The sequence below is a fragment of the Panthera tigris genome, chromosome B4 (genome assembly GCF_018350195.1).
Source record: "Panthera tigris isolate Pti1 chromosome B4, P.tigris_Pti1_mat1.1, whole genome shotgun sequence".
Taxonomy (NCBI): domain Eukaryota; kingdom Metazoa; phylum Chordata; class Mammalia; order Carnivora; family Felidae; genus Panthera; species Panthera tigris.
The window spans coordinates 20,684,590-20,696,594 of NC_056666.1; the positions used below are offsets into that span (position 1 = coordinate 20,684,590).

At 38.8% G+C, this 12,005-nt stretch overlaps 1 protein-coding gene across 3 annotated transcripts in view; it reads left to right on the plus strand.

The window, feature by feature from the left end:
- SPAG6 (sperm associated antigen 6) overlaps positions 1 to 11,493 on the plus strand; it is a 65,871-nt gene extending 54,378 nt beyond the window's left edge. For 2 of the 3 annotated variants that reach the window (XM_042991208.1, XM_042991211.1), the window contains 3 exons: positions 3,038 to 3,154; positions 5,340 to 5,485; positions 10,514 to 11,493. In XM_042991208.1, coding sequence (XP_042847142.1) covers positions 3,038 to 3,154; positions 5,340 to 5,485; positions 10,514 to 10,583 — 333 coding nt within the window. In that variant the 3' untranslated portion in view covers positions 10,584 to 11,493. The remainder of the gene's footprint in view (positions 1 to 3,037; positions 3,155 to 5,339; positions 5,486 to 10,513) is intronic. The other variant, XM_042991209.1, reaches the window with a different exon arrangement.
- Positions 11,494 to 12,005: the final 512 nt, after the last annotated feature.

A 12,005-nucleotide genomic window follows, 5' to 3' on the forward strand; every position in this document is an offset into this window, starting at 1 on the left:
TAAATAAACTTAAAAAAATATGAAATTAAGACAATAGTTTCATTTACAGTAGTATCAAAAAGAATAAAATACTTAGGCATAAATTTAATAAGAGAAGTATAGATTTTTACACTGAAAACTACCAAACATTGCTGAAAAAAGTTAAAGAAGGTCAGAATAAATGGAGAGAGACCTTCCACGTTCATGGACTGGAAGATTCGATATTGTTCAGATGGAAATACTGCCCAAATCGATCTATATATTCAATACAATCTCTGTCATAATCCCAACTGGCTTCCCCTCTCCCCTGAACTTGAGAAACTGATCCTAAAATTCATAAGGAAATGCAAAGGACCAGACTAGTCAAAACAATCTTGTAAAGAGACTTATACTACCCAATTTGAAAACTTATTACAAAGCTACAACAATCAAGATAGTATGGTAATCAAGATATATGGTACATATATCGATGTAACTGAATTTTGAAAATCTGAAATAGACCCTTTTACGGTCAATTGATTTTTCACAAAGGTTCCAAGGCAATTTAATGTGAAAAGGATTAAGTCTTTTCAGCAAATGGCACTGAGACAATTATTATATCCTCAAACATAAAATATTAATTTGGACCCCTATCTCATACCATATACCAGAATTAACTAAAAATGGATCATAGGTCTACGTATAAGAGTACAAAACTCTTATAAGAAACCTTGGTTTAGGCATTAATTTCTTAGAAATGACACCTAAACACAAGTGATAAACAAAAACATTCATCATGTGGTTTTTATCAAAATGGAAAGTGTGTACGCTTTCAAAGACACCATTAAGAAAATTAAAAAAAAAAGCCACAGACTTGAAAAAATAATTTGCAAATAATACGTTCAAGAAAATACCTGTATTCAAAATACATAAAGGGCTCTTACAACTCAAAAATAAGAAGACAAATGACCCACTTAAACAATGGGCAAAAGATCTGAATAAGCATTTTACCAACAAATGACCAATCAGTATGTGAAACAACGTTCAACCTCATTAGTCACTACAGAAATGGAAGTCAAAAAACCATAATGAGCTATTAATTCACACCCACAAGAATGGCTACAATTAATAAGACAGTACCAAGGGTTGATCATTATTTGGAGAGTCTCGAACCTTCGAACCTTCTTACATTACTGGTGGAAATGTAAAATGTTGCAGTCACATTGAAAACCAGTCTGGCAATTTCTCGAAATAGTAATGCTATCACATGGATGAACCCCAAAAACATTACACTTAGTGAAAGACACCAGACTCCAAAGTTCACAGATTTTATGATTCCACTTACATGAATTGTCCAGAAAAATAAAATTTATAGACAGGAAGTAGGTTAGAAGTTGCCCAGGGCTGGTAGGGGAGTCACTACAAATGGAATGAAGTTCCTTGCTGGGACGATAAAGATGTTCTAAAAATTAGGTTGTGGTGAGAGTTGTACCACTCTGTAAATTTACTAAAAACCCACTGAATTATGTACTTAAAATGAGTGAATTTACGGTATATGTTATATTTCAATAAGGGTTGTTAAAAAATCTAAAGCCCAGAAATTGACAAGTTAATAAAATATTAATTGATATACTTTCTAGAAGTATGGAGTCATAAATCAAGTATACTTCTTGACAAAGGATAGTAAAGTTCAGTGAATTTCTAGGATCATTAGACTCTTCTAGAATTCTTAGTTAATAACTCGATAGTATATCACCATGGTACGGTGGTTGTGATCTGTGTTACACAATTAGTAGACCTTATCACCAGTAGCGGTTAAGTTAAATTTGTCAGCCTGCTAAGGTCACCATGATCCTAAGACGGCTCGCAAAGATATAACTAGGTGTGTCGGGGACTGAAAGTTTAGTCCCAACTTACTTGTGGAAGAAAGTTGGGTTGCGTTTCTTACCTTCCTTGCTTTATTTCATCTAGTTTATGAAACAACGTTTGAGGACAAACGTATCGAGAGAGAAGTTATGCAGGACTGCTTAGCCCGGGGTTCTGGGAAACCATAAAATTAACAGGGCCTTTACTGATAGCACAAATGTGATGAAAGTTTTCCCTGAGTTTACAGTTTTGCCAATTGTAAAATTCATGATGCAAGAATCAGAACGCTCCTTGACATTTCAAAAGCACTGTTAAACAATCAGTAGTAGGATCGCAGAAGACCAGGCTGGCTAAGGCCTGAGAGAGAATGGGTGATCGGAGGAAGGAAGCACAAAACCACATACAAGCAGGTGTGGGATTCCAGGGGGAAACAGCTGTGGGCCAACCTGACTGGGGGGCCTTCCGAAGTGAAGGGGGCAGGCTTTGATACAAGGAAACAGAATCACAACCAGCCGTGGCCTTAGAGCTGGCCTCAGGGATGCGCTACAGTCACATCAGGACCCTTCTTCAGCCACACTTGGTGTCACTGTGAAATACAAAGTGCTGGGGGCAGAGGGGAAGTATCTGTTCTTGAGCTTGTGGATAATACCCTCCCTGCTGCCGAGGGGACCTCTCCCGTACGGTCGGGTCGATCTTTGTGAATGGGGCAGTTTCACATCTGCAAATGTTCACTGAATTACGCACATAGAACCTTTCTGACTATATTACCTAGAAGTCATGAAACCTTTTAGAGAACACAGAATGTTTGATAATGACTTTCTACAATGAACTGAGTGTTTTCTACTTGTTGGTTGGAAGGAATAGGACATATTGGTGCTCTCATGGCTTAACATATACAAAGTTTTACACGAATAAGATATAATACATATTAATTTAGAGTCTATAGCTTTATGCTTAATTTTACTTTGCTCATTGGTTATTTTAAGAGATCAGTAATACACCGCACATGCTATAAATTTAACATGAAGGCAACCGGCAGGTAGGTGAAACCCATGCCAGATAGAAATTTTTCTGACACCCATCTTAAACAATGAAACCCCTGCAGGTTGGACTGGAAATTCACTGTATTTTCAAATTCTAGGAACATGAGCCATGAATTTTGGTCAAGCTTTGATTATTACTTTGGTCTGTATTTTGCTTTGCATTTCAATAGAGTAAGAAAGCCATAAAGAGTATCCTACAAAAATGCACCTATTTACCGGCCCTTGAGCCGTTTCTGTATGATGCGCCCCCCAATATCCTGAAGCACGTGGTTGGACAGTTCAGTAAGGTAAGAGATGCTCTCTTTTCTGAAAGTGGGGGAAGAACATTTCAATGGCTGGTTAGTTTCTTTTTCCCCCCGTTGGGTCAATGTCTCCCTCTGAGAGATGGGGGCAGGGTTTTACTCCTTGGTTCTCACTGACTATCGCGACAGGGAAGGCAACATAGGTTAATAACATTCACATAAGTCAAAAAAGATTCACACATAAATAATTCATACTTCCTCCTTCACATTTTCCTCACAGCCTCTACTGTCCTTTTTAGTGTTCTTGGGGAGAAGACAGTACGTCAACATATAAAAACCCCATAATACAGACAGTTTATAGTGATAGGTAGTTTAGCAATTATCCTGGTGTCTGTTGGTCTCACTCATCTGGGAACACCGCAAAGATCTTCTAAAGAAAAATAAAAAGGTCTCCGAGCCACGTATGACAAAGTCCGTGCACTCTTCTGGAGATGCTTTCAGAGCGTCATTTAGAGTTTATTGACTCATTTTACGAACGGTTTTTAACAAATATAGCCACCATATTTCTTAGATCATTGCAGATTAAAAGTAGTAAGGTAGAAAGGTCAAGCTGCTGGACGTGGGCTTAGCCAGCAGGACTGACTGCCGCTAGCAAAGGCCGAGAAAGAATGATGGTGTTCCCACGGCCATCGATGGCCAGGATGGTAACTCAGGCTGTAAAGAACTGATTAAATGGTGCTCAGGAGATTTCATTTAAGAAAACGGGGTCTCTGGAAGTAGCATCCCAGAGTGGTTCTGAGCTCAGGCTCTGGAGCTGGAGGGCCCAGATTTTCCATTTACCAGCTGTAATATCTTTAGCAAACTCTTGACCTCCCTAAACCTTAGTAGGCTTACCCATAAAACAGGGGGTAATAAGAGTTCCTGTTTTATAAGGTCATTGTAAAGATTAAATGAGATGTTATACGTAAAGAATTTAGCTTAATCTCAGGCACATATTAAACACTCACCCCCCCCCCTCCCGCCACTGAAAACCACACGATGTTTTTAAGAAATGAAACACGGAAGTACTTAAGGTTGACTTTCATAAACTAATGCACATAGATGGGGGCCAAATGCCTCTGAATGGTTATAAAGCTAACGTAAAGGAGGTACTACTCTTCGCATACTAGATTTCTCCAAACAATGACGAATGAAAACTATATATTGTTACAACTTTTAAACTAGGTCCTGTACCTGCTTAGGTCTAGTTTAAGGTATTCATCTGAAAGACAATACTATCTTTTAACAGCCTTCAGTTCTCTCTCTGTCTTCCACGATCTCCAACAGCTTGGCTGACCCTCAAGCACCTGAGTCACCGGACAGCGGAAGGTTTCACATTCCTCAGGATATGGTTGCCTCGGGATATGGTTGTGTGTGTCCAACACTTATGTTCTGCTTCCACTTCTAAAAAATAAGCCAAATCCGTCCCCCCCCCCCCCCGCCCCGGGTACTAGTTAAGAAACTGAGCAGCGATTTTGATCAACTAAAAGGGGAAGGGAGTGGGTTGCTGAGTGGCCCGTCTACAGAGTCATCAGCTCTTGAGAAGGAACAGCTGACATTATCTCTGAACGTTTTATTTTATGGTCTAGAGTGAGGTATTCTGGTTTTATTGAACTTGCTAAGAAAATGAAGACTGACCTGAACTGAGTTCAAAATAAAACTGAGTTCAAAATCCACTAAACCAATGGGATTTGTGGAAGTTAAAATAAAGACAGGTACCGCATAGCATATACTCTTACAAACATGTGCCTTTGGGAGTATTTGCTTCAGGCAGAATTTTGTGTTCTTTTCTTTTTTAAGTTTATCTGTTTATTTTTGAGAGCGAGAGAGGGAGAGAGAGAAAGAGAGAGAACCCCAAGCAGGTCCTGCGCTGTGGGGCTTGAACTCACAAACCGTGAGATCATGACCTGGACTGAAGTCAAAAGTCGGTCGCTTAACCGACTGAGCCACCCAGGTGCCCCTGTGTCTTCTTAAGCAAACGATACCAGAGCACTAGACTCCTAGGAACCGACACATTTCTAAAAAGACTACATTTTACTTCTAACTGGCAGCAAACTTAGGTTCATTATGTTACAGATCTATTGCACATAAATTCTCTTTTACATTTCCTCAGCTGTATTATTTCTTTTCACTAGCAATAATCCCACTTGGAAAAGGAAAGCTGACAATTTTACGTGCTTGACTTTTCAAGGTACTGCCACATGACAGCAAAGCTCGACGACTTTTCGTAACAAGTGGTGGACTGAAAAAGGTTCAAGAGATAAAGGCAGGACCCGGCTCTCTGCTCCAAGAATACATCAACAGTATTAACAGCTGTTACCCGGAGGAGATAGTAAGGTGGGAAAAACGGACTTTGAGAAGTTCAAAATTATAATGCGGGCTTTCTGTTTTGAGGTCTGGATTTTGTATCCACCGTGTCAACACGTGGTCTTGGAAATACTACATAAGACCAACGTGTACCTTTAATTCTACCTTGATCTCTTTTCCCCCCTCAAATTTAATAATGTTCTGATTGACACACACACATCTCCAAGTCACACTGGAATGTCATTTGAGACATATCTATACTAACACATGCTTTATTAAAGAGCACCCAAATGCAGAGCCCAAGTTAAATTAACAGTCTTTAATGTGAACTTGATTTAGGAAGGGTCTATGGATTCTGATTTTCATGGTTTCCTGCATATTATTTTTCTGCCTTAGGCTCACATTTATATTAATAGGAGTCTAACAAATAGAAAAGAGATGTTGAGTGGTAAAAGGAAAGTTCCTATCTATATTTGAAAAAAAAATCATGTTTGTGATTTGCAGGTGCCTCGTAGTAATGTAGCAGTTAGTTCTCTTCAAGATTAATTGTTTTAATAAGATTGATTTGTAGAGCATTAAACCTAAGCCTCAGTCCTTTTAAGTCGAAAGTACTATACCACTAATACCAAAATAAATAAGAGCAAAGTTACCAAGATAGAATGATTTAAACAACTGAGTTTTGAAAAATGCCCATAAACATTCAAGCATGTTTATCTGTATTTATCTGTATTTGTCTAATATTTGTCTACATATTTATCTGTATTTGTCTAATCCTACTTTCATTTCTTATTTTGTCTACTTAATATTAGAGAATATAAATTTGCAACATTTAAACCAATGTTTAATATACTTCTTCCTATTTAATATCAATATGTGGTAACACTCATTGTAAAATCACAAAATAATTTTAAGATTAAAATTTGTCTTCTTTTCATATATATTCTTCCAGCAGGTTCTTTCTAGGGGTACAATTCAGGTACTTTTGTGAGCTTTATGACTGCTTGACTAAAAGAGTTCCAGTAAGTTAGCTTTAAAAATATTACTATTTAAAAAAGTATATCAAAGGAGTAGTATATCATAAATGTATATCTACTATATATAATATACAAATAAAATAATATACAAAAAGCTTAATATAACAAACAAAATATGTGTGTAACCATTAAATGAATGAAATATGAATATCTTTTATCAGGAAAAGAAAATAAAAATAATTTGCATACATTCTTTAAGTTTTGGATAAAGAAGATGTGGTGTATGGTGGGAATATGCAATGGAATATTACTCAGCCATCAAAAAGAATGAAATCTTGCCATTTGCAATGACGTGGATGGAGCTAGAATTTATCATGCTAAGCGAAAACAAATACCATATGATTTCACTCATGTGGAATTTAAGAAACAAAACAGATGAACATATGGGAAGGTGGGGGGAGAGAAGAGAGGGAAGCAAACCACAAGAGACTCTTTTTTTTTTTTTAATTACATTTATTTATTTTTGAGAGACAGAGAAAGAGCACAAGCAGGGGAGGGGCAGAGAGAGAAGGGCAGACAGAGTCTGAAGCAGGCTCCAGGCTCCGAGCTGTCAGCACAGAGCCCAATGCGGGCTTGAACTCACAAACTGTGAGATCATGACCGGAGCCGAAGTCAGTCGCTCAACCGACTGAGCCACCCAGGCGCCCCTAACCATAGGAGACTCTTAACAACAGAACAAACTGAGGGTTGATGGAGGGAGGTGGGTGGGAGATGGGCTAGATGGACGATGGGTACTAAGGAGGGCACTTGTGATGAGCACTGGGTGTTGTACTGAATACATAAACAAAATTATAGAAAGATGAAGGAAAAAAGAAACTAAAGGGCCGAAAATGGAATGGCCTATTAGAATTAACCAAAAGTAAGGTACTTTCTTGAATAGCAGTCTTCTTTTTACTCCTTTCCGGAATCACTTTCCAGAGCACTAAGGGAAAATGAAAACTCTGTCATATTAGAATGTAATCTGGTGCTTTGTCAAAATACCACCATAAAATTTTAACCTCCCATTCTATTTAGCTTATAATACCATTGTACAATTTTAACCTCACATTTAACCTCACAATATTAACCTCAAATCTGTGATCTGGGATTCCATTTTAAAAATTAGCCAATTATCGGGGCACCTGGGTGGCTCAGTTGGTTAAGCATCCAACTCTTGATTTCGGCTCGGGACGTGATCTCATGGTTGTGAGATTCAGCCCCGCATCGGGCTCTGTCCATACTGAGCGTGGAGCCTGCTTGGGTTTTTCTCTCTATCCCCCTCTCTCTGCCCCTCCGCAGCCTGCATTCTCCCTCTCAAACATTTTTAAAAATTGGCTAATTATCATGAAGAATTCTAGTTAGCTTCTTCATGTTTGTTATATTTTTTAAAATTTTTTTTTTAACGTTTATTTATTTTTGAGACAGAGACAGAGCATGAACGGGGGAGGGTCAGAGAGAGTGGGAGACACAGAAGCCGAAACAGGCTCCAGGCTCTGAGCTGTCAGCACAGAGCCCGATGCGGGGCTCGAACTCACGGACCGTGAGATCAGACCTGAGCCGAAGTCGGCTGCTCAACCGACTGAGCCACCCAGGCGCCCCGTTTGTTATATTTTGTAAAGAATTAGGTTCTATAGAACTTAAAGGTGTTTTGTAGAAATTTTTGAAACATTGTCTATGAAAATGGACAAATATAAACTCGGAATGGTTTTATTTTTGTAATCGTATAATTCTCAAGAATCATTGGGTGACTATTTTAGAACTAATTATTCCTTATAATACAGATTATCAATGGATACGTTCTTCCAGCTGTTATTAGCCTAAACATTTGTTTCGTACTGCCATATTTAAAAATCTCTAATGAAGGTACTTGGTGGGATGAGAAGGAAGAAGCTCAGGGCTAGATGTTGGAAGGCCTGAGTTCTAATCCTGGCCCATTCCACAGCAGGAAGGTATTTTTGGAACTCCTCTATCTTCGGGATGTTTGCCTAGACTAGACTATATTATAATCAATATAAAAAATTATGAATGAGCTATTTCATTTTTCATGCTAAATTTTTGAAATCTGGTGGGTTATTTTATCACTTCCAGTGCATCTCAATTCAGATGCTAAATTTTATTAGATGTACTTAGCTGTATTTAGATTATATAAAGTTTACAGTTGAAAAAGTAGATTCACAAGTTGTTTCAAAGACACCTATAAGTTTCACCTAAAATAACCGGAGTATCAGCTTTTACGATTAAATATAAAAATTCAGGTCCTCAGTCCTGCTAGCCATATTTTTTAAAAGTTTCTTGGGGCGCCTGGGTGGCGCAGTCGGTTAAGCGTCTGACTTCAGCCAGGTCACGATCTCGCGGTCCGTGAGTTCGAGCCCCGCGTCAGGCTCTGGGCTGATGGCTCGGAGCCTGGAGCCTGTTTCCGATTCTGTGTCTCCCTCTCTCTCTGCCCCTCCCCCGTTCATGCTCTGTCTCTCTCTGTCCCAAAAATAAATAAAAAACGTTGAAAAAAAAAAAAAGTTTCTTTACTTATTTTGAGATAGAGTAAGGGAAAGAGCATGCGTGCCCATGAGCGAGCAGGGGAGGGGGGCGGGGGACAGAGACACAGGGAGAGAGAGAATCCCAAGCAGGCTCCATGCTCAATGCAGAGTCCAATGTGGGGCTTGATCTCAGAACCATGAGATCTTGATTCATGAGATCACGACCTGAGCCGAAATCAAGAGTTGGACGCTTAACCGACGGAGCCACCCAGGTGCCCCACACCAGCCATATTTCTAATGCTCAATAGCCACATGTGGCTGGTGGCTACCATATGAAACAGCACCATTTTTTAAGTTTTGGTTTTCTAAATCTACTTCTTACCATTAATATATAAAGTACCTATCTTGTGTCTGACCCGTTTATGAGGCCTAGGAAGGTGAGGCCTGTTTTAAAATTTGTGACTAACTCAGAAACAGTTGTGACTTCCCCAGTGTAAGAGTACTTCAAAGAGACCCACTGTTGAAGGACAATTTTTTTCAAGGCCAGGCTGCCTTGAGAGAAGAAACATTTTTGAGGATATTTTTTTATGTATGCAGGTGTCTGTTTAATTATGCCTATAAATACACTGTTGAGAAAATACTGTTCTGTCTTGTCCACCTTAACTGGACAAGTTGTAGAAGAAATTAGTGTAATATAAATTGTGAGTTTTTAAGTCACGCCTCTGAAGATAGAAGATAATGAGGACAAAGCAAATCTTGAACATCAGATTTTATCTGGAGAGAATACCTTAGGAGGTTTAATTATTTTGAGTGTTTTGGACAGTTGTGAATTACATTGACTTATTTTTTTTTTAATCTGGTTATTCTAGAATGCCTGCCAAATTTTATTTGACATACTTTTATGTGCATGTAAATTCTTTCCACAGATACGAAGCATACCATAATGCATTAATCAATATATTTAATACTTTTATAGTATATATTTTACAAAATGTTCAATTGGTAAATATAAACTTAAGTACTACAGATGCCCCAAATCAATGAAAACGACCAATTTCCTAAGTATGTACGATAGGATATTTGTAAACCATTTATTAAATAGTTCTTTAATGTGAATTATAAACCCAGAAATTTTTGTCTTTATGGGTCACCATATCTGATTAAAACATACAGTGAGAATAATCTGTAAGGCAATCAGAATGCAGACAATGATCAGTAATGACAGACTGTATCGTGTAACTTATGAAAAAACCTATTAGCTGTCCTCACTGAGGCAACATCAATCATTTAACAGAATAACAGTCTCTATAAGAAGATGCTATCACTGGACCCAGGTATCTTGCTTTGAAAATAGTTCTGTGCATTAATAGCCCTTCAGCCTTGTGAGTTGGTGTTTTCTTCCTTCACAGTCCCTCATCTTATGCACAAAGCATTACTGGAGCTTAATTATTCAGGGTACAGTTGAGGTTTCACTGATAGAATTAATTTAGATAAATATCTTACATTGAATCTTTTGTGCCTACTGTGATGAATCCTTTCACAAGTATCTAATAGAAAACTTTCTTTTTCAGGTATTACTCCCCTGGATATTCTGATGCACTTCTACAGAGAGTGGACAGCTACCAACCACTTGCCAATTAAACAAAGTTCTGTTTTCGTACTCTAATTCACAACAGGGCATTATGAACGGTAGCTGATAACGTTCTTGCCAAATATTTGAACTGAGCGCATTCTAGATTTATTCAGTGTGAAATACCTTTGGATAATCTTTTCTAAATTTATGTAAAAAAAAATTAGTGGCCTGAATGAGGAATGACTATTGGTCACTTGCTTAGGACTTGCTCTAAGGGTGAACTGTAAAAAGACATTAAAGGGTGCTAAGGCATTTGTTATTTTTCCATTAACCATCCCCAGCCCCTAAACACACACACCTCCAACCAGATATAGGTGAAAAATGATGCTGAGAACTCTTAGTTATCTTGGCCAGTTCCTCCCAGACACGGGCAAGGGAAGTGGCCTTGCAGATTCCTCAGGAGGACATTGAAGGGAGATGTCAAAAGAGGAAACTGATGACAGAAGTAGAAGGCACTTGAAGAGACTCTGATGCTCTTTACCTAAATGCATTAACCAAACACTTGGAATCTATGGATAACCTGTCAGGTTTTCTTAACAACTTAGGAAGCTCTCCTCCTCTTGATGCCAAATTTTCCAAGCTCTTTTTTCGCCTCACTGAAACAGTTCCTTTACCTTTCATGGGGCTGGAGGAAGTCCGTATTAAGCATTATTCCACTGCAGACATGTTTCCCATTTCATTGAAGGGTTTCTGAGTCCAGCCCTGCTCGTGAATAAACAAGGAAGCAGGCAAGTAAAATGGGTCCTTAGTATACCCTGTCCTAGCTTCACTTTCCCCCCAAGTTTTAAAAATTACATTTCCAGGGATTTAAGAAATAGTTTAAAAAGAATACCTCCAGGCTTGGACTTTGCATGCATTTTCACTTAGGGAGCGGAAAGGGGGTGACAGGGGGTTTCAATAAAATTTTAAACAAAAACATTAGAATTGTCCTCTGCATGTTTCCCGCATGTTAATTCTGAACTTGGGGAATACGTAAGTAGGCTTAAGAGTCTTGGTTAGTTGGCGTGTGAGTGTGTGTGTCTGTGTGCGTGTCTCTGTCAGTCTGTCTTTTGATCTAAAAGGAGATTCCTTACAGCGATCTACCCTGGAGGCCTGCAGAGGAGGTGAATGATAACCAGACAGCCCTTGGGCCACCGTGTTCCCAACCTGGCCAGCTTTCAGCTTTCCATCTTGGATTCTTTCCCCCCGCCCCCCAAAAAGAACCTACCCATTTAATTTTGGTATTTTCTGGATTCATCTGTCATCATTTCCTAACAGGGCATAACTTTGTTGCATCTTTTTTTTTCTTTTTTAATTTTGAAAAATTGTTTATTCCTTTCTGAAAGAGTGCAAGCAGGGGAGGGGCAGAGAGAAGGGGACAGAGAATCTGAAGCGGGCTCTGTGCTGATGGCAGTGAGCCCGACGTGGGGCTTGAACTCACAAACTGCGAG